A 25,589-nucleotide genomic window follows, 5' to 3' on the forward strand; every position below is an offset into this window, starting at 1 on the left:
CTCAACCACATTAGGGAAATCATAGTTAATCACCACCCTGTAACATGAAAAATCATAGTTAATCTCTTACCACTCTTGATATTTGTCCCAGTGAGTCGCTGTTAGTTTTTCATTAATAAGTTGAGCATGAAAACTTAGGGGAAAAAAGAAGAAAAGAAAGTGCGATGACATGAGCTAACCTTATATCTTTGATGTCAATCTCAGCATCATCAGTGGCAGCTAATAATACTGGGGACTTTCCGCAACAGAACTCATGTAGAACCAAGTCTCTCTCATGTTGAGACTTGTCCCCATGAATTGCAGCAGCCCCAATAGTGTCTGCAACCACAAGCTCTCTGTGGAACAAAAAACAATGACCTTAGAACCTTGTTCCCGGCATCTAAGGATCTGGTCCAAGTGCGTCTGCTTCTCCATTTGTGGGACAACTTCAAAATACTGCAGATTTATAAACAACTTATGTTTTTGTGAAGCTTGACAGAGTTCTCATAGAGAAGATAATAATGATATCAAAGTGATCAAACACTCAAAAATTACTCATAAATCATAACCCTTTTCAGATTAAGACTAGTTCATTGCAAAAGAAGACATTAAAATTAAAAAAGAGAAGAAAGCAACTAAATAAGTACAATAGATTGTAAAAAGGAAACAAACATCAAATTTTGCTCAAAAGGAGGAACCAACAAAACTAAAACCCAACAATCCCAATAAACCCTTTTATAAGAACCTGAATGCATTAGTACTCACCAGACCAGCAAGACAAGCATTTTCCTAGAAATCAGTGTTATCACATAATATATAACCTGCAAAAGTGGGAAACAACATACACTCCTTCAAATACCTCCTTTAATGTTCATAACTACATAAATAAACCAAAAATGATAACATATACAATACCAACTCCATGAATCGATCTCGCCATGGCCCAATTAGTATTCATAGCTCCTAGTCTAAACCAATTAGTTCTGAAAACTGCAAACAAAAAAAGGGGGAGAGGGAGAGGAAGGAAGTGAGAAAAGAGTCCATTAAAGTGGAGAAATAAGAAACTTAATGCTCAGATATTGGAGTCCAATTCCATTTATCACTAGGACTGAGACCAATTCACCAAATAATCTACAAAATTAAATACTGATTACTCTAAAATTAAATACATTAGTAATGATAACCAGACCATCAAGACCAATTATTTAAAATAAAAATACCATCCAACAACCAAATGAGCTAATATGTGCATATGCATTGACATTCAAAGATTTTTTTAACTGAGGAACATGTTCTGGCCACTTGCACCTTCAAAGATTTTTTTTGACTGCCATAGTCCATTTAGAAATCATCAGAGTACTTGACTTTTCATGTCATATGATATATGCAGTCTATAATTAATAGAACCATCAGGGTGAGAATTGCATTGTGAAACTTGCAAACAGCCAGTATGGTCTAGATCAATAACAAACAGCCTCTATCTGAATAACAGGGAATCACCTTGTAAAATGTCTCGCCAAGTCGCCAGAATAATTTGGGTTTGCTCCAAATGTCACAGTGTAGTAAGAAAAACTAATAGAGAAGTTCTGTAATAAATATGCTAGATCAACAGTCCAAATGCTGCAAACGAGATGTCAGTATTCAGTCAGATATATCAAAAACGTTTCACATAAACTTATATTGAATATTTGACCTTAAGTATCAAGCATAAACCTAAGTGCAACTTTAAGCTATCAAGCATTCATATGGCACTACATACCTATTCCAACTTCACAAGAAGTATTCATTTATACAAACAATACAAGTTTCTGTAATAGGACCAGCTATAGCATGACCTTCATTAAAAAATAGCATTTAGGAAAGAGTAAATTAATCTAGTCATACAAATACTAATCTAGTATTTTCAACACTAGATCAAGGAAGCACTTTCATTCTTCTACAGTTTCTATCTTCACCAAGCTCTGAACTCATAATCCTATAAAACATAAATTAATTTATAAAGAACAATAATCATAAGGGAAAGTATATAACAGAAGGAACTTAAGTTTTGACTTTGTAAAGAAGGGAACACCTAGTTGTGCAACATAGTTCTGCCAATGTCTGAATATCGTAGTTGTTAATGCCAATGGTCCTAAAAATCATCAGAACGCAGGCGAGGCCGCAATACCAAGAATATAGCTGGTTTATGTGTGGGACCTATAAGCAAGACACCTAAACAAATTAAAACTAAAGTCACAATTTATTGTGTATTTGAATTTGAATCTGTATACATAGGGAAATCATTCAATTATTTGATTCATATTCAAAGGTGATGCTGATACATAGGGAAATCATGGTTCACATAAACGTAGCTTCACAAAGTCTGACGAACCATCAAATTAAACTAATCAATTTTCATCATATAGATTGAATTTCCACAAATGAAACGATCAACAAATTGAACAAGGAGCTCAACTTTTACAACTAAACCAACCAATTAAAAAACAAGGAGATACATATCATCAACAATAATATATAAAGCTGAATAATTCATCAAAGATATATATTACAGCTCAATACTTTGTAATGCAAATCATCAAAAGCAAAGCATTGATGGTGGGTCAAGTACTCTGGTTGTAGTTTCAGATCAAAATCCAATCATTTTTCAAAGAGTAACAAAGATTTTTTTGACTTCCATAATCCATTTAGTAACAGATTTCAAAGAGCACAAAATTTGAAAAATGTGAATATGGAAATTGAGAACACAAGAAATGTCCAAATGAACTGAGTAATCGAAGCAGATTTCTAGGATAAAGTGTAATCAAAATACATAATTTATACACATATATAATCAGAACTCCCACCTCAAATTTTTCTATTTGTTGCTTCAACACATATATCCTCCACGTTCTAAACCTTGAAGTTATATCCTAAAGCTGAATTCTCCAAAAATTTATGAAAAACCCAAGACAAGTATAAAGAAAACCCTAAATTTGAGGAAGCACCCAAACCCTAAATTCATTATAATTTAAACACAGTGAAAGGGAGACAGAGACCAAGAGAAAGAGGAACCCTAACCTTAATTCGGTTCAATTACCCACACCAATAGAGAGCTCAAGTTGACAGGAGAAGAACCCCTATCGAACCGCTGCCACCCACCGCTGAAGTTGCCAGAATGGAACAGAGAAGGTCGCGACCTTTCAAGCTTCAAAATTCTACCGTGCGTGGTTGTCGAAGAAAAGGGAGGCCATGGATCAATTCAGCTCAACGAGAGGAACCCATTGCGGTCGGAGTTGGGCCGCGACACCACTGTAATTAGGAGATCGCTTCGCATGAGTAGACCTTTGGCTCTGCCTGGGTTAGGTTAGGGAAGGGAAAGGAAAAAGAGAGGAAGATATGGCCGGTGGTCTCGCCAGCCATCGCTGTTGGACGGTGGCAGTTCGATTGGTGAGGAGGCGCGGTGAGAGAGAGAGAGAGAGAGAGAGAGAGGAAAGAGTGAGTGAGAGAGAGAGAGAGAGAGAGAGAGAGAGAGAGCTCGGGAGGGAGGGTCTAAGAGTTAGAGTCGAGATGAGTGAAAGAGGGTACCAAAAAAATTTTAAGTTGGAGGAAAAGACCGGTTCAGGTAACATTACATATCGGTTTAACCCTTATCTACTGAAAAAGGGTTACATTAGATATCATTTAAAAAAAAGTGGTGATATGTTATCTACTTTACATATCATCAAAAACCTAAATCGATATTAAAATTTTTACGATATCGATTTTTCAAAAAATCGATATGTATCTAGTGATATTAAAGGCCTTTTTTGTAGTAGTGCAATTTCATCATCATCTCTAAAGGTGTGGATTCCAGCCCCCTCCAAAGCTCTGTAGAGGTGATCAGTAAAGCCCTTGCGCGTGTCTTCACCTCTGAAACTCAAGAATGCATGATACCTACACCGGAATGAGGAGGAAGCAGCCATTTATGTTTGTGTTTGTATATTCAGAGTCGTGTATTCGGTTTGTGTTTGTATTATGAGGAAATGGAGAACACTGGAACAGTAGAAAGATAAGGAAAGTGGGAATCAATATTATGGATGGACAAGGCTTGTCGCAGAGTTGATAATAAAAGTCAGAAAGTTAAATGTCTATTGTCCCACCACCCACTAAACACTTATGATTCCAACTTCCACACTGAAACTCATTGAAGATTAAGCTTCCTCTGTTAAGGGAAAAGAAAAATAAACAGAATTGATCTAAACTTGTGAATGGAAGGATATTCCAATTTTAGAAATATGCAAGAGATGAGAAAAAAAAAAAATTGGGGCATTTCAATTTGAAGTAAAATGTTAATGCAAAAAGTTTTCCAGTACTTGATTGATGGTTAATTAGTTCAATTCAATTAGGGATTAATACCATTTTGCTCCCCAGACTATTACACTTGTATCAGTTTGCTCCCCAGACTTCTAATTTGGAAAATTAAGGACTCTGACTTTTTCAATTTTGCCAATTGAGGTTCTTTTGTCAATTTACACATTTTTTATCCAAATCTTTGAGGGCAAAATGGTCCCTTCCAATTAGATCTTATCATTTTTTCCTCATGCATCATTTTTACTCTTTTATTTCTTGCTAAATTTTGCTTGATCATCTCGACATTTTAGATGAAAAATGTATAAATTGACGGAATAACCTTAATTGGCAAAATTGAAAAAGTCAGGGTCCTTAATTTTCCAAATTAGAAGTCTGGGGAGCAAACTGATACATGTGTAATAGTCTGGGGAGCAAAATGACATTAATCCCATTCAATTATGTTTTTGGCACATTAATAGATTGTGGAACATGTCAGTACGTCGGATGGCTTCAAATTATGTGAGTGGCTTGTGCTAGTAAACTAAACAAAATAGCAAGTACTTTTGTAATACACAATTAAGGATCCTTCGTATAGGAGTCAAGACCTTTGGAACAATAGAGATGAACAGAAGCTCATATATTTCCTTCTATTGTTATGTCCTATTTAAATGGTGATAAGGCTGGCTTGTCTAGACCCAGGGTGATTGGCACTATTCATGCTTGGGAGAACCTTTTTTTTTTAAAAAAACTTAACTATGACTGTCCAACAATCATAACTTTTTTACTAATTTGTTATTTTTTCATCATTTGTGAGACGTAACCTTTAATGTTTAGTCTCTAGATTGTAAGACTTCATCTCCCAAACCTAAATCAAAAGTATTGAACCTTTATAAACATTAAATTTTTATGAATTTCATACAGTCACAACTTTTGTGACTATTCGAAAACAGTCCCAGCTATATTGCAAACCGAAAAAAAAAAATTACAAAAAACCACCTAGGGCTCAGCACTTTGGCCGAGCCCTCAATGTCAAAAAAATTCGCGTTTTGTACAAATTTGAAAAAATTCGCGTTTCCTACATATTTGTGACCTAAACCAAAATGTCTTACTCTAGGTTAATACCTATACTAAAAAGCATTAGTGTCTTGCTGCTTTGTTGAAAAAATATTGATATTTGGTATTTAATCATAATTTTCTATTTATTTTAATTAATCAAAAAATGGTTATTAAAAATGGTTAAATCATGTGTATTGAATTAAAAATGCACGAAAAATTAATTAAATAACGTGTATTAAATAACAATGGTTATTAACAAATGTGTATTAAATAATAACCATTTTGTTTTAATGCTAAAAATTAATTACAAAAAATAATTAAATAAAAAAAAAGTGGATCTAAGCCCAGCCACCACTGACCATCACCCTCCAGCCACCACTGACCTCACCCCTCAGCCACCACCGGCGACTCTCCCATCCACCGCTGGCGACTCCCTCCTCCACTGGCGCTACCCCATCTCTCTCTCTCTCTCTCTCTCTCTCTCTCTCTCTCTCTCCTGGGCGCGAATGCCAGCGGCTTCACCGACCTCTAATCTGAAGGTTGGCAGTTTTTGTGCCCAATAGAGAGAGAGAGACAGAGAAAGACAGAGACATAGCAAGAAATAGAAGAAAGAGAAAAAGAGAGATGGGTAAAGTCGGTGGAGAGGGAGTCGTCGGGTGGTGGCTGGGTTTCTTTAACCCTATCTCATTTTTTTCATATATAAATTTTTAATAATTTTTTGTAATTAATTTTTAGTTGAAATGACGATTTTAGCCCTAAAAATTGGTCACATGCTTTGCACGTGACCAATTTTTGACGGAAATTGTAACAGAATTAACAAAAATATCCCTTGATTGAAACACTTAAAAAATAATAGTTTTTAATTGAAGCAAAGTGAAAACGGAATCCTCAATTGAAAATAGGGGTATAGTTGGAGTCATTTTGCTAAAATTTTCCCTTTTATTAATTCTGAATTGCTCATATTATTATTTAAAATATTTTAAAATGAAACTCATAATTCATGAGATTTAAATCCTACAATTTATAAGATTTAAATCCCACAGTTTAAGTGATTTAAATCCCATAATTTAAGGGATCTAATATGTAGAAATCTCACAAATTATGAAATTTATTCACCTCTAAAAAGTAGCATCAATCCACAAAAAGAAAAAATATCATAGGACTAGGAAAAAATATATGGGTTGTATATTTACCATTACGTGGTTTGATATAATTTCTTGAGATATTCTAAATTCAATCCATTTTATGGACCCTATAAAGACTAATATCCTAGTAAGAATTCATTGAGGTCCAAAATTATTGTCTAGGTGCCACGTTGACATTTTCTATCAAAAAATTGTCCCTAATATTATCCTACAATTAATGAAATTTAAACCTCACAATTCATGAGATTTAAATTATAGAAATCTCACAAAATATGAGATTTATTCACCTACAAAAATTCAAATAAACAATACATAAAACAAAAAATAATCAGACTAGAAAAAAAATTATGCTTGGGTTGGTATATTTCAATTGTATCAATACGTGGATTCATACATTTTAAATGTATATATACCTAAAATCTGAAACCTATAACCTAAACCTGAAATCTATACCCTTAACTCTAAAGTCTAAATATATGTGTCACACCCCAATTTTTAGAAATGATTTTGGATTAGAATTGAAGTGCGAATTATTATTTTATTTATTTTTAAACTACTAAAAGAAATATATATTATTAAATTCCTCAATGGAGAACGAAGTATCTATGTTATAAATAAGATCAGAGTATGTGTAGTTTAAGCTACACTATATTATTCAACAAAATTTATTCCAAGCAACTATCATAACTCCAAGTAGCAAATATCATAAGTCAAAGCAGCAAACAACATAATTCCAGCATTTCCTAGGCATCACTTGTATAGTTCATCTCTTGGGTATGAGGATTATCACCTGCATCAACTGTTAACAACATAAGTTTTTAAGGCTCAGTAGGGACTTTTAGTTCCTCATGGCAGGTTATTATATCATACATGGAATAACTATCAACCAAAATGCATGTTAATGCATGTATGAACACACTCCCTTTCTAACCTTGTTGACCTATATATAAGGCGAACAGGCATGCACGTCCCATATCGTGCATTTTACCACTCTGACCCCGAATGCTCTCTCTCTCTCTCTCTCTCTCTCTCTCTCTCTCTCTCTATATATATATATATCAACACCCATTATTCTCATAATCTCAATTGATTTGGTTTAATTCTTCTTCCTTCCCTTTTTATTGGTCACTAAGCCATCCACTTTCACTTAGTGCCAATATCAACAAGACTACTAAGACATTCACTTTCTCTTAGTGTCGTACATAATACAATTTGGTTATGTCATCCATGCACATATACTTTTATTGATGTACATGTATGTCATGGTATAATTTATGTCAAATTACTCAAAACAAGTACTCAATTGGAATAATACTCTCATGAAATTGTATATTTAATTTATAGCAAACACCAATTAAACTCATATCATATTATATTATAAAGAATGGTATAAGAATAATACAAAAATTCATCAAATATTCACACACATATAATTATATATTTATATAGGCCAATCCTTGGGTACGACCTACCTCAAAGTTGTTGAAGGAGTTCGGACTTGTAAACTCCCTAGGTTGATTCTCCTATGGAACTATTTAACAACAAATAAAACACTATTTTAGAAACAATTTAATTAGTGTAAAAACTATTTTTTTTTTAAACTATGTGAAGAGGGTGTTAGTCACACTCTTTCTTTTGGGTTTTGGATGGTTCCAAAAATTATACCCTTGAATATAATTCAAAAATTAGAGTTAAGAGGAGTGAAAATGTGTGGCTAGAGTCACCGGAAACCACCACACGCGCCGACACGCGTCGATGGTGCAACTGGGGCTGGCTGGAAGGGGTCATCTTCAACCTTCAACACTCTGTTTTTCTGGTTTTTTGGCAAATTTTTTGTCCAACTTTGACCCGTGTTTTACCCTATCAAAACTTGATCAAATACTACAAACTTATACTCGTTTTAAATTAAGCTAGTAACATGATCTTTAAAACCATATAAAAATATTTCAAAACGGAGTTCTAGAACTCAAGTTATAAGGCTCGAAAGTAGGCAATATGAAAGCTGCGAAATTTTGGAAAAAAATTCTAAATTTTTATCTCAATTTTTGCTCGACTCTTAACCTATCAAACATTCACCAAATTATGCAAATTTATACTTGTTTTAAAGCTCTGCATCACCTCTTTACAACCATTTGGATAACATGAAAAATGAACAGTTAAAACTCTAGTTATAAGACCCGAAAGTAGGCCATACAAAATTGCGAAATTTCTGGAAAAAATTCCAGATTTTTCATATTTCATTGTTTTTCATTTTCTTTCAATTCCAAACAGCAAAACATGTTTCTAAGGTCATTCTAAGGTTATAATAAGGTTATCTACAACTTAGTTTCTAGTTTTACGATATAAAATGGAGGTGTGAAATCAAAATTTTAAAACAAAAGTCTTTGGAAAAATTTGATTAGGGCATCCATGCTTCCATGGGTTCCTTAAGCTCACCTTCTCTTCTCACTTTCAACTTAGAATATTAGTGTATTAGAGCCTACAAACAGAAGAGAAAAAGTTATACAAGGTTAGTAAGTTTAACCTTCTAACTTGAAATGAAAACTTCAAGTTTTTCTCTAAGGTGAGTGGGAGCTACTTACTTTGATATTGATAGAGCTTCCACTTCCCTTTCTTTCACTCGTCTCTCTCTTTCTCTCACTCTCTCTTTCTCTTCAGTCTTTGTCTCGCTCTTTCTTTCTCTGTGTTCAGCTGTGTGTCTCTCAAAGTTACCATAAGTCACTTCTATTTAACTTAGATGATTCTTCCTTATCCCTTCTTAGTAATAAGTGGTTTAGGCTAATAGGGGCATGACTCAACACTTAATCTAACTATCTAGTTAACATCTCACTAGTTTTGTTTGCCAATTCTGTTCAGTCCCTTTTATTTTTCTTCAATTGGGTTGGGCTGCTAATAGATTTTTGGGTTGTTATTGAATGATATAGGTTTTTTGCTACTTAAGTAAATATTGGGTTTTTTTTTTAAAAAAAAAAAAAAAAAAGGGATAAAGTTGGGCCTTAAGGTTTTCAAGCAAAACAAATACAAGTTTAAAAAATTTGTGAAGCCCATTAAGAAAAATAAAATCTACCATTCCAAGGAAAAAAAATTCATTTCTTTTTTTCTTCTTATTTGTTACAAAAATAGAATAGAGAGAAGTGATTAGGAATTGAGGGATTATCTTTCCCTTCACATAGGTCCTTTATTTATAGGCTTCAGGGATGACTTGGGATGAACATCCAAATCTCCTAGTTTTACATGGAATAGGACTCCTACTTTTTTATCTAATACATCAAATAAATAACAAATACCTTAGATAAATATGGACAGCCATATAAATACTAATATTCATAACACTCCCCCTTGGATGTCCATATTTTACACATCAAATATGCCTCATTAAAAACCTTACTAGTCAAAACCCTATGGAAAAAAGACTAGCTAAGGAAAAGAGAACAGTCTTCATGCGTTTCTCATAACTGTGGTATATATGTGACACCTATTTTAGGAGGAAGCATCCATTTATGTTTGTGTTTGTAAATGCAGAGTTTATTGAAATGTATATGCAGTTTGTGTATATCCAAGTGGGAATGGATGGACAAGCTAGTCGCCAAGTCTTTATGTTATGGTCATTAACTGCTATTCGTCATCCAACTACCATGCTTTCTTTAATTACTCATTATGTTATGATTATGCAATTACATTTCAAATTTGAAATATATTAGCAACACTCCTTTTTAACTTCTATTTTTTTGTTATTTCCTTCTTCCTAATCATTAAGGGAGATGCGATCGAAACCATGGTTAAAGAAATAGATTATGATGATTTTGCTCCTAAAATAGATTATGATGATATCACCCATTTCCACACCGTCAACAATCGACCGTCTCACAAGGTTGTCCCTCACGCTGCACTGGCCATCTTCAATGAACGAACAATTTTTAACAAACTGACAACCATTCGGCCAAAAATTACCAATGCACCGTTTCAAGTTTTCTGATTACAGTCAGCTGCCATAAAAAATCAATGTCCATATAGTCCTTACAGGTAATAGTTATATTAAAAAACAATTGTTTCAATTGTAATTATCTTTCCTACAGATTCTAACTGTTCACCATTTAATTCTAAAAATTTTCATATGTTATTGGACGTATAACTGCTATCCAACCATTGGAACACAAAATGGTTGACAATGCAAGGATTGAGAACAAATGTGAAGTTCACATTGAAAACATGAGGTGTGTTAAAAACATGTGTGCTGGTTTACAATTTTTTCACACAGATGGTCAAATCTTTTCTATTGTGTCTATTGTTGTAGGAGAAATGAAGTTAGGGTGACACTATGGAGCAACGTTGCCAAAAGCTTTGATCACGAAGCTTTGACATCCCTACCACCACCAGTATTCATTGTTTTCACAAGTTTAAAGGTCAAGGAATACCAAAGTGAGCAATTTCTTTTTCCTTTTATGTATTCAATGTACTTTTAATGTTAAAAAAAAAAAAAAAAACTGATAACACTTATAAACATACAGGAAAAGTTGTATTGAGCAGTAGCAATTCGACTCTAACCTTCATCAATCCAGAAATATAGAAATCGAGTCGTACAAGTTGACATATGATTCTTTAACTTTTCAACATACAAACTCAATTTTTTTATCCTCTAAATTAACAATCTTCTTTTATTTTAAACATAAAATATACAGCTTTGCCAATTTTTCGATGCCTATCAAGATGTTGCCGCCTTCTACAACCCCACAGCTACCACCCCAACAATTACATAAAGCTAACAGGCTATCTGTGGTAGCTTTGAATATTCTTGACCCGCAAATCTGCAAGGTAAATGAACAAAAATCCTCTATTTTCCTTTACCATTTGTTCGACGCCATTTCTATGAAAAAATTTATCTGCTGCATCTATTTTACTGTCCTTCTCTTTATATTCTGCTCGGTTGTTGTGTGATCTTTAACATTCCAAATATATATATATATATATATATAACATGCTTAGCTCTCGTCAAAATGCACACACTAATTTTTTATATTTATATAACTTTTGATCACTTTCAATTTCAACTTTATGAAATTACTTGACTTCTATTATATTGATCATTTCTATTTATTTATCATTGTTCTTATAAATACAAATAAAATTTGTTACATTAATTTTACAACTCTTTTTGTACCCATATATCAAATTTTTTAAACTATCTTAACAAATTTCTTTAAATCTATTTTAGGATAGCATTGTTACCTGTAGAGCAAACATCAAAAGCTTTGATACACATGGAGGATGGTGGTAGAAAGCATGCCCCACATGCTTCAAGCAATTAAGGCCCACTCCTCAAAATGACAAACTCATCTGCCCAAAACACAGTGCAATCAGTCCAGTCCCATGGTAAAACTAAGAACTCATAACATCAAAATTTATTTACATTAATTATTCTTATACAATTTTAAACAACTATACTTCACTAAAAAAACATCTAATCAATCTAAAATGCAAGTTAAAAGTAAGCTTCAAAATTGAGGACCAAAGTGGTGTAACCAATGTCATTATCATTGGGAAACCAGGAGAACAATTATTCAGAGTTTCTTGCTACAGCTTAGTTGTTGAAAGTGGTTTCGTTGATCAAGCACAATTCCCATAGGCCATTCTTCGTCTCACAGGAAAGGCAAAAAAAATTTGAGCTTCGATTTGGAGCTATGAAAAATTATTCAAATAGAAATGATCTTCTTATCCACGCTGTATTTGATGAAGAACCTCTTCTAATTGAATCAACCTCCACTACATCTGATCAGCAAGTAGCCACAAAAAAGAGGAAAGAGTTGCCTGAAAAATTGCTTCTTGCTACCCCATCATCCTCCTCCAAGATGGCTCCAATCACACCTAATATTATCCCATATCATCCAAAAATTTGAAAAGAAAAAAATATCACAAGGGAACCTCGTAGTAAGAAGAGCTATTTTTACTTGTATGCATCAAAGAAAGAAAAAATTGAAAAGGTCACTATTCTTCCAACAATTTACACTTGACTTTATTCTTAATCTTTTTGCTTATGCATGTTATTATCAATTTACACTTAATTGTTTACAAATACATACTAATAACTATGTATGTTATTATCTTTTGCAAATGTTTTAATTATTGTCTTATTTTTCACTGAGTAAACAATCAAAATCAGTTAAATAAACTTTACTGCATACTAAATACTCTTGGTTGCCCAATTTCTATACTTGCAGCAGCTCAAACCTCATTGATTAAACATTTTAATAGTTTTAGATTTAACTTTGACAACATAGCATTGTACATACTCTTCGAATTGATTTTCACAACACGTGTGGCAGTGATGGTGATCCTATATTGATGGTTTTGGGTTCTTTCCTGAATTTTGGGTCTGTTTGTATGAATTGGTAGCTTGGATTGTTCTTAATTGTGAAAATCTAAACTGGCAGCCACGACCAATGCTAGCTCCGCCATGTATGGTAGTGTCGGTGATTCTAACTTAATTGTTTTGTGTTCTTTTATGCAAATTCGGTCTGTTTCTATGGATGTTGTGACTTGAATAGTTGAATTGTTGCTGATATTATTGAACTTCTAATAAGATAAATTTCTTTAGTTCAGTTTCAAACAGTGCACTAAACATGCATTCAATTAGTTACTTTACAATTTTATTCAAGTTAGTTAGCAATCTCCAAAAATCATGCATTTACTTCACATAATTAATCTAATATTCCACCATTTACTTATATTAACTTTGCGGCCAAGGACAAGACAAAACCTCTGCAGAAAGCAAGGAAAGCAAGCACACCCACTGATTCAATGAGCACAGTGAAATACCAACCTATTTCTAGGTAACAACCTTTCCATTTTTTTGAAATGATAAAAAGGCCTAAACTAATGAGTAGTCATTTTTATTTTACTTTTTTCAACTTTTTTCAATGCTTGCTGCAAAAATAATTCATTGAACAAAACTTTTGTACTACTTCTACATATTAGCCATATTTCTGTATCGTTAATTATTCAACAGAACAATTGCCTATTGTTCGAAAATTAAAACATATATCTACACTAACAAATCACATTTTCAAAATTTGCAACCAAAGAAAGCACAACACTACTTGATGTAGAACAAATGGCAGAACGGTTCATGCAACAACTCGACCGCCAAAAGGCCAAGAAAAGGAACAAGCTTCAACTCGGCCCAGTGTCAGAAATGGGCCCATGATATACCGATTAGAAGGGAACGGCGAGACAAATCTAATATGTATGCATTTTATTATGAATTGAAATAAAATACCCTATTATTAAATATGCCTCGGATTCCTTTACTTTTCCAAGATGATAAGATTCTGATTCGTTTACATTATCACACCTAGTCTATAAATTTCACGATGTCTAACTTTACCAATTCATCATGTTTAGTAATCTCAGAAAATTCGTTTACATTCTGCTTCAGGATGTCTACCCTCAACGATTATGATTCAGATGAAGAGATGTTTCAGGCGCAACTAGACATGTACGATGACCAGCTCGCAAATATGACGGCATGTGCCATGGCTGCTTACCGACGACATACACAGCTCAGTCAAAGAAGGCCAATACATGGAAGCACATCCCAACCACGACGATATATCCCTCGAGACCGACAACTAGGCCATGGTCTTATCATGAGCAACTATTTCCACCCTGGAGCAAGATATACTAAAGAGATGTTCCGACGGCGCTATTGGATGAAGAAATCACTGTTCCAAAAGATGATGCAAGATGTGTGCAACAAAGATGTCTACTTCCAACAAAGACAAGACGCTGCTGGAAGATGGGGCTGCACGCCGGAGCAAAAGCTGACTTCAGTAATGAGAATGCTCTCCGCTGGGTACTTGGCTGATGCCCCAGATGAGAGCTTCCAAATTGCCCAAACCACAGTGCTGGAGTCATTCAAGAAGTTCATAAGAGTTATTCCGGAGGTGTACGGAGCGGAATACCTCCGCACACCAACAGTGGCTGATCTTCAACGGCTATTGCGTAAGGTCAAAAAAAGAGGATTTCCAGGTATGCTAGGGAGTCTAGATTGCATGCATTGGGAATGAAAAAATTGCCCAGTAGGACAACAAGGGGCATATTAAGGCCATTATCACACCCCAATTGTGATATTAGAGGCAGTTGCCGGGTATGACACGTGGATTTGGCATGCCAACTTTGGTTTTCCAGGGATCAACAATGGCATCAACGTATTGGATGGCTCACTCCTTTTTGATGATGAGGAGCAGATGCGAAACCATCAGATCAAGTATAAGGTTAATGGCAATGACTACACAATGAGGTATTATCTAGTGGACCGGATCTACCCCAAATGGGCCACGCTTATACAAACAATAACGAATCCAGTAGGAGAGGCAAGTCAGCTATTTGCAAGATATCAAGAGTCCTACCGGAAAGATGTCGAGAGGGTATTCGGGATTCTGAGGGCTAGATGGGAGATTCTGAAAAAGCCCGCCAGAGGATGGAAAGCCGATGATCTGGGCTATATTATGAAGACATGCATAATTTTGCACAACATGATCATTGAGGACGAACATCCAGAGAATGAGGACGATGAATCAGACGATGACATTGACCACGTTCAGGAAAGGATCTCCTGGGCTGTGGCACGGTATGACACTGAACCATATGATGGAGGCCAAAGTTATCAGCCAATTCTTTTAGAGCAACGGCTCTCCCGGGTTAGGTTGATACGGTCAACATCACTCCACCAACAACTGAAGAATGATCTAGTTAAGCACCTTTGGACGCGAGAAGGAAGTCGCGGCCAAGCACGACGCCGGCGCCGGCGATGAACGCCCACATGTTGAAGATGTCTCCAATACCACTATGTGTTTGTTTGTGTTTGTGTTTGTGGCTGTCGTTTTGTATTTGTTCGTGTTTGTTTGTGTTTGTTTTTTGTATTTGTTTGCGTTTGTGTTTGTCTTAAATTTTCTTGTTTTATGTTGGTGAAATGAAATAAAGGTATTGGATTCGAATATCTGAATTGTGTTGTTTTAGTGTGTTAATTTTATATACTCGTTCAAATTTTTACAATGAATTGTGTTGTGTTTACCATTTTAATGCATTTCAAACGGTAAAAAAATAGCAAAAAACTTGAAAGACCGTTGGTGGAGACAAAATATAGAATTTATAATTTAGGTAATAAAATTATAAATCCAAATATAGTCAATGTTGACCTTATATTAAAGATCTCTTCAAAATAAAACCAGTAGTATAATTTTAATAAATATTTAAGTTATAAATTATAACTTAACTATAACTTAATCTAACTTAGGCTTAATTTAATTAGGTATAATTGCATTACTCTCAGTTCTCACTCTCAGCACCACTGCAGTTTCAGCATATATTACTCTCACTCTCAGGACAAAAAATCACTTTTCAGGCCACAAAATCACTTTTCAGGCCATGTCTTACTCTCACTCTCACTCTCACCACTGTGGATGGCCTTATGAGTTTAGTTATGGATTAGACTCATAGGCTGCCACAGTACTATATAAAGTCGTCCCCTTGCACACAAATAATCACAATTTAGTTTACTCGTCATCAAGTAGTTTGTGCTAAAGGTCTGTAAGTGCAAGGAAGATTCTTGACTCTCAATCATCGATGGATGCAGCTGTGGTGCTGTGGTAAACTCAGGTATGTGTTTTATTTATATAAGTTACTAAAGTTAACATGTGGTATCAGAGCATGGCTTGTATGATTAACCTAAAAGAAACATGTCTTGCCTAATTGTTTGCACACTCTATTAAACGATTAGGGTTAATCTGGAGAATATATATATATATATAAAGGATTAATTATATGCATAAGATCACTTGTTTATATATCTGATTGATCGTGTGTAATCCATGATTGATGTTGATGTGAGAATTAACTTTTCTTGCCCTAACAGTTTTCATCTGCCACAAGTTTTGTATGATTTTATATTCAAATGTTTGTTATATCATGTAAAATTTAATTAAAACTTCTCGTTGCTATTTTGGGGTTTAGACACTACGGTTTCTCATGTCACAAGTAACAAACCCTAAAACCAAAAGGCTATAAAATTGATCAGTTTGTTATATCATGTAAAATTTAATTAAAACTTCTCGTTGCTATTTTGGGGTTTAGACACTACGGTTTCTCATGTCACAAGTAACAAACCCTAAAACCAAAAGGCTATAAAGTTTGATCAATTAAACTATTTGAATTTATTTTTCAACTATCTGTTTGTATGTATTAGATATAGTTGATCTCAAGTCTTATTATCAAATATATATCTAAAGGTTATGATCAATGTTTTAGGGGTTTTTGGACCAATTAAGCAAGCCTGTCGCGGCTTATTTGGTTTAAAAAGGCCCTAAACCACTACAACAAAATTGTCAATAGATATCACCCATTTTATATCAGATTTGAAATCGATTGATATTGTAAAAATTATAATATCAGATAATTTTTTAGCTGATTTCTAAACTCTATTAGAAATCACATGGTTTTTATCAACTGATATATAATATTTTTCTTTTTCCTAAGAATTTATAAAGACGTCAGTTTAAACTGTTAACTGATATGTTAAGTTTACATTTTTTTTTCCTCTCTAATTTTTTTCCCCACCCACCCAAACACCTGATATAAACTTTTTTTACTTTTTCTTATATATTTTTATCATATTTTTTTATCATATCACTGTAACATGTCAACTGATATCTTAAGATCAATTGACCTAATTTTTGTATTTCCGCATCCTAGGGTTAATTTAAACAACCCAAATCTTTTTTTATGTTCTCTTTCCTCTCACCCGCATATCTCTCTCTCTCTTTCCTCTCACCTCTCTTTCTCTCTCTCTCTCTCTCTCTCTCTCTCTCTCTCTCTCTCTCTCTCTCTCTCTCTCTCGCCGATCGTCTTCCTTGGAAAATTCGTCGTCGTCGTCCGAAGGCCAACGACGACGGGAGTACCACTAAAAGGCTCGATCATCTTCTTCTACTCTCCCTCCTCGTGTCTCTCTCTGTCCCAAACAACCGCTGATCATGGCGAATCGAAGCCACAGGGCCGATGGCCACTCCTGCGGCAATCCATCGATCCCGGCGAAGTTGAGATGCCAGGCCTTGTGGGTTTTGAAGCTGTCGTCGTTCTGAACATGTTGGTGGCCTCCGATTGTTCATCGGACCACTGTACAAGGCGAATCGACGCCAAGAAGCCAGCGGCGGCTTCGACGCGATTTCGACGGTTCCGGCGGCCAATTCCATTGAGTCAGGTATCGATTTCAATCTTCTCTTCATCCTCTACATGTTTGTTGGCTCCGTTTTGCTAAATTGTTAACAGAATCGAAAAGCCCAATTTGGAATCCACGGCCACTAAGGGCTCCGCCGTGAGTGGTGGCCGGGTTGAGCTTCTTTGACTGGTTTCTGACCCATTTCGATTTAATTGGATGCTTTTGAGTGGAAATTGGTAGAATTGCTCTATCCAGGTTGGAGGAAATACGCAAATCATATGGTGATAATTATAGCGTAGGAATGAGAAAACTTAATACTATTGGTTGATCCTTACTTTCATATGCAAGATATTAGTCTTTTTCTTTCTTCTTAGGTGACATTGAATCAATGCCACTCATTGAGGCTCTGCGCCAAATGTCTTTTTCAGTTGATAAGGTTGTTTTACTTGTTTTGTTTATGTATTAGGATGGTTTGCGTGAGAATATGCTAATACTTTTGAGGTTAGTAATACCTTTTAATTTTTTGTTTCATTTGGTTTGCGCCACATGATACTGACATACTAAAGGAATTACCAGAAGAGTACACATTTGAGACTGCTCTGGAAGATTTGATTGTAAGTTGTCTGACATATATATACAACTAAAAAAACTGGATCTAGTTATTTGGTTATTTTTATTTTCATTTAATTGTCATGTTTTTGCTGCTCATTCATTCATCAGGATAATTCCTTACAAGCAATATGCTCAAATGAAAGGAGAGATAAGAGACTTATAAGGTATGGAAAATGTAGATTCTATAGTTATACAGTTTTTTTAATGTTAATTTGTATAAAGTTCTCATCTATTGCTTCATTTGTACAACCTGGAATTTAACCATATATGTCATCTGGTCTTTGATTTGTGCTTCTCAAGAAAAGTTATTAATTTGTGATGGTTGAGAAGTTAAGATTGATCCTTATTTCTCTAGTACTATTGGATGAATATTTTTATTGGATGTTTGCACACTATTCCATTTGTTCTCTGACTCAATATATTACTTCATTATATTTCAATGATTACTTTATAATTTTTCATTTCCCCCCTCAATATTTGCATTAGTGTGGATGTTGTGATGAAATGATCTCAATTTTTTACATTGGCCCTAGGATGAATGGAAGTAACATAAATTCTATAGTGAAGTGGTATATATGTTTCCTTTAAAGAAAAATATCATTCTCTGCCATCTCTTTTTAATTAGGCATCTACATGCATTTTAGGCATCTGCATGCATTATGTACCTGGGTTAGTATTATTCTTTCTTATCTGCCATTTATACATCTTTAGGAGGATGTTGTCTTTCTTAATGAAGTCATTTCTTGCAATGTATAGGTATAAACTTAGTGAGGAGAAAGCTGAGTGGATCATATATATTATTGATGTTGGCCAGGCAACATCACTTTGATATGTTTTTTAAGGTATGTAGCAAAAGCTTTAACATGTTTCTTCATATTATGATTTGTGGTGTTTCAAGCATTTTCTTGTTTTATATTCATGTTTCTGAAATATACAAATAACATATATTGCTATAGAATCCATATATGGGAGTTGTTCGTTTATGATGCGTGATAATATCCACGGATGTAGCTTAGCTATCCTTTACGTTTGACTCTAAGGGTTCTTAAGATTGTCCATCGAGCTTTTAGGTCTTTCAAGCCATTAAAATACCTTTACTCTCTACTGTGTCCTATAAGAGATCCATGCAATGTACTTATCCCAAAGAGAGATCTATTCAATGTACATAATGTCTTGTCTTATTATTGTTACCATTACTTTTTGCCTTGGTACACTAACACTCTCTGATTGGGCTATAGGAATGTGACTTTACACCTTCAGTTATCAGTTATGGATGTCTGATCAATCTTTACACTAAGGTATGGTGATGTTTTCCTTTTCACACAAAAGTGATTTTCTTTTGTCTCCAGATTTGTAGCCTTATGCTTTTGTGCTATCATTTAAGAGCTTCATGTTCATGTAATACACAAATTCTAGATTAAGAGCAGTCTGATATATATCGACATTTTTGTAGTAGTGAACCATATTTGTGCTTTTTTCTATTGTCATTTTTTGTTTGTATAACTATAGCATACTATGTTAATATTGTATAACTATAACTCTATGTTGATATTATTTTCTCTACTTTTTTTCCTTTTTTCTTAAGCTTAAGGGAAATAGAGGGTGTATTTGGATTGACAAAGGCATACCTTTTGTACTGCTCTGTGTATTTTAATTTCCTCTAGTAAAGTTTTGTTTTAAAATTGTTTATTTTATAGCTCAAATAAGGTCTTTAAACCTGCATGTATTGGTATTTCCTTTGAATTCTAAAGAACAAGTGTTTTAACTCAAAGAATAGCAAAATAAGCCATATATTTTTAGTGAATCTGACCTTACTGGACTCCTGCTGAATTTTGTACTGTTGTGTGGGGAATTTAAATCTGAGATTTAGGGGTTTGAAATTAGACTTACTAATGGTTGTTTTGGGACAATAACCAAGTAATTCGGACCTGTATTGAATTTTTTGTGAATTTTCTAAAATGGACCTGCTGGCAGAAATTTCTGCAGCACTAGAAACAACTATAATTTACTGAATTTAAAGGAGTTTTGAGTGTAACTTGGTCATTTTGAGTCATGCTTATGATCTGATACTTATGAAATATGTACTAGATATGCTAATGAGTGATTTAAACCAAAAACCTTGTGAATTGAAGTTATGTTTGATTTATGGTGAATTTCTAAACTGAGACAGTTTTCAGAAAGATAAAACCCGGCCTGATTTTTCAACTTGGAAAGATTTGTATATGCTGGTCGATCTGTGGCTTCAATTGACTTGATAATTTTTATCAATGTTCTTTTGAATGTCTAGTACAACTCTATGAAATATCATGTTCCTATCTCACAAGCATTTTGCCTTTCCTTTCACTTTTTCTTGAAAAGACTTGTTTCTTTCTTTGATGACTTTGAAATTCCAAGTTATTACCTATATAAGGCATGTGGTTTTTTAACAGGTTCGGTGAAGATACATGTTTCTTTTTGGCCAATAATTTTAACTTAGTTCATGTAAATGTTAATTGTTTAATTCATGTAACTGTTTAGTTAACTTAATTTATTGAACCATCGATCTTTTGTTCTTATGTAGGGCTGTTATATCTGAGGCAGCACAACACATGGAAGGAAATTGAAGTTGATGAGGTGTAGATTTCACGGGTCAATTTTGTTGGTAATTACATGTAGAGATGTTGCCATGCCAATATTTTGTACATGTGGGCAGCTTTTGGTACATTACAACTTGTTTTGGTTTTGTAAAGGTCTTCCCAAGTAGATTTAAGCAATATTGTCTTAGTTATTAGGCTGGTGGTTATGTTTAGACCTTTAGAAAACAAAAAGTGTGTTCTCTTGTTGGATATTGTACTGTAAACCGTTTTTGGCAACTTTGAATATTGTTATTGGTGATTGAAATATATGGAATGGGAATGGAAGATTTTATAGCTGCACAAATTTCTGCTCATTTCAATTTACAGGCACAAATTTATGTTCAATCAATTGATATCCTTACAGGCACAAATTTATTTCCATTGTCTTGTTGGCATCTCATGTGGATATGAGTTCTTGCATATGTAGTTTCTAAAGCTGGATAATGTATTAGTCCAAAAGTTTTTAAAGCTCTATATATGTAAGAGGTCTTATTTGACAAGAGGCATGCTAGGAATTTAATTCAATTGAATTATGTGCACACTAAAGGATCAATGCTGAAGCTACATTGGTACCTATCCGACCAAGTGGGAGAACGTTGGAGTTGTACTTCGACACAACCTATTGTGGTCTCATAGTTGCCTAAGGGTTTTGTGGCCTAAGTAAAGATCAGGAGTTCAATTAGAATTATACCTTGGGGCCTATATGGATTTATGTATTTTTGGTTTATTAAGGCTAAAGGGATTCCTATTACTTAAAGGACAATGAATTAGAGTCCTAGGTTAATATGGTTATCTTATGAGTTCAGTTATGGGTTAGACTCATAGTCTGCCACTCTATATAAAGTTGAGATCCCCTTGCACACAAATAATCACAATTTAGTTTACTCCCCATCAAGTAGTTTGTGTTAAAGGTCTGTAAGTGCAAGGAAGATTCTTGACTCTCAACCATCGATGGTTGCAGCTGTGGTGCTGTGGTAAACTCAGGTATGTGTTTTATTTATATAAGTTACTAAAGTTAACAGTTATTACCGAAACTTTACGCATACAAAAAGGTAGAATATTCTGAGAAAAACTCCAAAAGGAGAACATAAAAGGTAGGAAAAAGAAAAGAAAAAAGAAAAGTTATAAATGATAATTTCATACTGAAGCTCAAGATAAGTATGATATTATGGTAAACAAACACTTCAAAGAAAAGAACAAAAAAATCAGATACCTCATGAACAACCAGAACCTTTGAGAAGCTTATAATGAATGAGTATCCCTTTGATGCAACCTCAAAGGGGTGGTTCAAACCCTAAAAACTTCAAACAATAACATATTGTTACTGACTCAAATCATAAAAATTTCAAAATCATAATTCCTCGAAATTGACAAGCAAGACCATGGGGGGAAAGAAAGCTCATGATTAGAAGAGTAGGAATATACCATAATCGAGTTGATTCGCCGCCGAGTTCGCCGGAAAATTGGTCGGAAAGCCACTGGCTTCTCGGCGTCGATTCGCCGCCGTGGCTAGGTGAATGGGCGATCGGAGGGTACCTTTGTGTTCAGAACGACGAGAGGAACAAACCCGATAGGTCTGGTGCCTCGTCGTGGCCGGAAGAAGTAGATCGCCGTCGGAGTTGACTCTCAATTTTCGCGTTGTTTTGTCACTGTCGGTGACTGGATAGACGATCGGAGGCCATGGGAAGAAAGAGGAGGAAGAGGCGAGCACGAAGAGGTAGGTCTTGCCGCCATCCATGGCCGGACGACGATGCATTGAGGAGAGAAAGAGTGATGGTGAAGAGAGAGAATGGGGGGAAATGAGATAAATGAAAGAAGGAGTGGAAGAGAGATGGAGCGTGGCATAAAGAGGAACGGAGAAGGGAAAGAAAATAAAAATGTGGACCGGGCAAAATAAAATGTGGGCCGGAAGAAAATCAATTGGACTCGTTAGGAAGGCCGATTAAGAAGCAGGACTTTAGAGGAATTAGGTAGCTCAATGTGGATGTATTAATAATTATCTGAAAAATAAAACTCATTATAAAAAAATTATTAAATAAAAATAATCATAAAAAAAATTTGTAAAATAGAACTAAAAGAAACAAAAAAAAAAAATCCACAAAATAAAACTAATTGAATCTTAAAAAGTAAAAAAAAATAAAAATAAATGGGGCCTCCTCCTTTCCCCCACCACCTAGCCCTGCCCATCCCCCATCCCCGCGGCCCTTTCCTCCTTTTCCCTTCTGCCACCCAGCCCCACCCCCTCTCCTCTCTCTGCCTCACTTTCTCTCTCATCTCTCTTTGCCTCTCCTTTCTTTCTCTCTGCCCCCAGCCAACTCTCCCCCACCTCTTCCCCGTCCCTATCGCACCTTCCCTCACCCAGCCCGCTCGCCCCTCTCCTTTCCCTGCCTCAATTTCTCTCTCATCTCTCTCTGCCTCTCCTCTCTTTCTCTTTCTCTTTCTCCCCAGCCAGATCCCTCCAACCTCTCCCCACCCCACCCTTCCCCCATGCCCGTCGCAACCCAGTCCATCCCCTTCCCCATCGCAACCCAGCCCATCCCCTTCTACTCTCTCTCTGCCTCACTTTATCTCTCATCTCTCTTTGTCTCTCCTCTCTTTGTCTCTGCCTCTCTAAACATATGGTCACCATGTCGTCACCATATGTTCGACATAGCGACTGAAAGGGTGTTTTAGTCCCAAAAGTGTCAAAAGAGCCAAAAAATATTATTTTGTGGCGGAAGGTCAAAAAAGTTATAAGAGCATTAAATGAGGTTATTTCACAAAATTTCCCTAACTAAATGCCATAGCGATAAGAACAATTTTCAAATATGTCAGGGGGATCTTAGACTGCAAACAATCTGCGTAGGTACCAATCGCTCAACAATCGACATGTAGCTAGTGATCTATTTGTTTCTTTATTTTCTACTTGAATCTTAATATTTATAGGGTTGATTAAAATTTTATAGTGTATTTAAGCTCCAATTGCAGTTGGCTGGATCAATGTGAACCGTCAATTGATCAGTATGAAGCGCTGAGCAATCAGTATTTCTCTTTGTCCATATCATTTTGACTAACAAAATCTATGGTTTGTCACTAATATTAACAACCTCTTAAAAAATGTGAATGGTAAGCGAAATTTAATATTGTTTTCCATTTTTTGGTTTGAACTATTGTTTTCAAGTAGGGAAAGTTTTAGTTACAATACTTGAACTTTCATCATTTTGTCAATTCAAGATATGAATTTTGTTTTGTGACATTATGCTCCCTTAGGGGCAACTTCCATATGTGTCAAAATAGTTCATCCTCCAGTTATATCACTCGTTACACATGATCACTTAGCCAAAATTATCATGCCACAATTAATCTTTTAGCTATAGTACATGAACGTACGCTGATTGTTGTGCTAGTTTAGGATATAAATTTCTTTTATATCATTCTGCCCCATAAACTCTCATTTTGTGTCAAAATGACTCATTCCATGAGTTATGTCACATTTTTTGTCCAAAAGTGATCATGTACCACCCTCCCCACCAACCTGCCCCACCTAGCTTGGGGTCCTTCTAGTACCAGTGGTCCAACCAAAAGGTACCCTTTTTGGGATTGTGATAGAGTTCTAAATATATATATATATTCTTATCTAAGTTGTTCAAGAAATCAACATCTTATAATTTCAAGTACGTGATTATGTGTGTGACATGTGATCACTTTTAAACGAAAAATTTGACAAAACTAACTGAATGTACTATTTTGACACAAATAGTCTAAATGATTCCACTTTTTTTTTTTTTTTTTTTTTTTTAACATAAAACAATTTCATTTTCGTGTTTATTTGATAGAAAAATTAAGATTCACAAAATTCTCAAAAATACTCGTCTTGAACATCCTCTTCTTCTTCAGCTTCACCTCCCACCTCCCACCTCCCACTTCCTCTTCTTCATCAACTTTCAATACCTTTCCGCTCTCTGAATGTGATATATCTGAAGCTTTCTTTGAAGCATATACCTGAAGTTTCTTTCCAAAACCAGAAAAAAGAAGAAAGCTATTTTCAAGCATGCACTCAGTTTTACATTCATTGAGATTTTCGGTGGAGAAGGGGGCGAGGATGCCAAGAACAGGAAGCCACCACCAGGATGGTCCAGTTGGGAATTTCATCGAACAGCTTGCGGTCATCACGATATTTGAATCGCAATCTTCATGGAGATAAGCTAGTCCTTTAAACTCCAATGCCATATTGAATCATGTGTCCCAATCCGTTTATCCAGATACCCATTTGCCAATGATGCTAACTTCCTCTTTCCCTCACCAAAACTTCTTTCAAGGATGACAGTTATTCAGATTCATAAACTGTTGTAAATCTGTTAAATTGCTGATTTCATATGCTTTTGGTTTCATCCATTTATTAAAAATTATATATTTAGATTTGAGACAAATTCAGACGTGTGTGCTAATGATGCCATTGACTTTAATTATTCTATAGACGTCATTCTTGGTAGGTGGCTGACTTTGATCATCCATCCATTCTCATCTCTCCATTTGCATATAATACCCAGGTCTCTTCTTCTTCTCAATGGCTGCTGCTAGAATCCCACAGGGCGCTTCTTCCTCCTCAAACAGGTGTAGCTATGAAGCCTATGATGTCTTCTTGAGTTTCAGAGGCAAAGACACACACAAGGGTTTTACTGATTT

The 25,589-nt window shown here is 35.0% G+C and overlaps 2 protein-coding genes and 1 long non-coding RNA gene across 13 annotated transcripts; 2 read left to right on the forward strand and 1 right to left on the reverse strand.

The window, feature by feature from the left end:
- Nucleotides 1-209: 209 nt before the first annotated feature.
- LOC147285972 (uncharacterized) lies at nt 210-3,151 on the reverse strand. 3 transcript variants are annotated; one of them, XR_015121605.1, is made up of 6 exons: nt 3,037-3,151; nt 2,051-2,190; nt 1,480-1,599; nt 895-969; nt 745-800; nt 210-435 (listed from the first exon to the last, which is right to left on the reverse strand). It is a non-coding gene; the product is annotated as an uncharacterized LOC147285972 (long non-coding RNA). The 3 variants fall into 3 exon arrangements; XR_015121604.1 differs by having other exon boundaries at nt 2,051-2,175; nt 3,037-3,149; XR_015121603.1 differs by lacking the exon at nt 3,037-3,151 and having other exon boundaries at nt 2,051-2,466.
- Nucleotides 3,152-13,855: 10,704 nt separating this feature from the next.
- LOC147285973 (uncharacterized) lies at nt 13,856-15,298 on the forward strand. The gene is made up of 2 exons (XM_086239326.1): nt 13,856-14,513; nt 14,619-15,298. Exons 1-2 carry the CDS (start codon nt 13,856-13,858, stop codon nt 15,296-15,298), a joined length of 1,338 nt encoding a protein of 445 aa, XP_086095452.1.
- Nucleotides 15,299-17,347: 2,049 nt separating this feature from the next.
- On the forward strand, nt 17,348-21,228 carry LOC147285974 (uncharacterized). Of its 9 annotated transcripts, XR_015121600.1 has the most exons (7): nt 17,348-17,739; nt 18,164-18,198; nt 18,274-18,311; nt 18,418-18,473; nt 19,066-19,151; nt 19,548-19,607; nt 20,870-21,228. XR_015121600.1 is itself a non-coding variant. In XM_086238876.1 (6 exons), the coding sequence occupies exons 1-3, from the start codon at nt 17,581-17,583 to the stop codon at nt 18,470-18,472; spliced, it is 249 nt and encodes an 82-aa protein (XP_086095002.1). In that variant the 5' UTR covers nt 17,348-17,580; the 3' UTR covers nt 18,473; nt 19,066-19,151; nt 19,548-19,607; nt 20,870-21,228. The 9 variants fall into 9 exon arrangements, 6 of the variants coding, with proteins under 6 accessions (XP_086095002.1, XP_086094997.1, XP_086095003.1 ...); XR_015121601.1 differs by lacking the exon at nt 18,164-18,198; XM_086238876.1 differs by lacking the exon at nt 18,274-18,311.
- The last annotated feature ends 4,361 nt before the right edge of the window (nt 21,229-25,589 follow it).

This window comes from Dryas octopetala, chromosome 4, assembly GCF_963921425.1.
Source record: "Dryas octopetala chromosome 4, drDryOcto1.1, whole genome shotgun sequence".
In the NCBI taxonomy this organism is placed as follows: Eukaryota; Viridiplantae; Streptophyta; class Magnoliopsida; order Rosales; family Rosaceae; genus Dryas; species Dryas octopetala.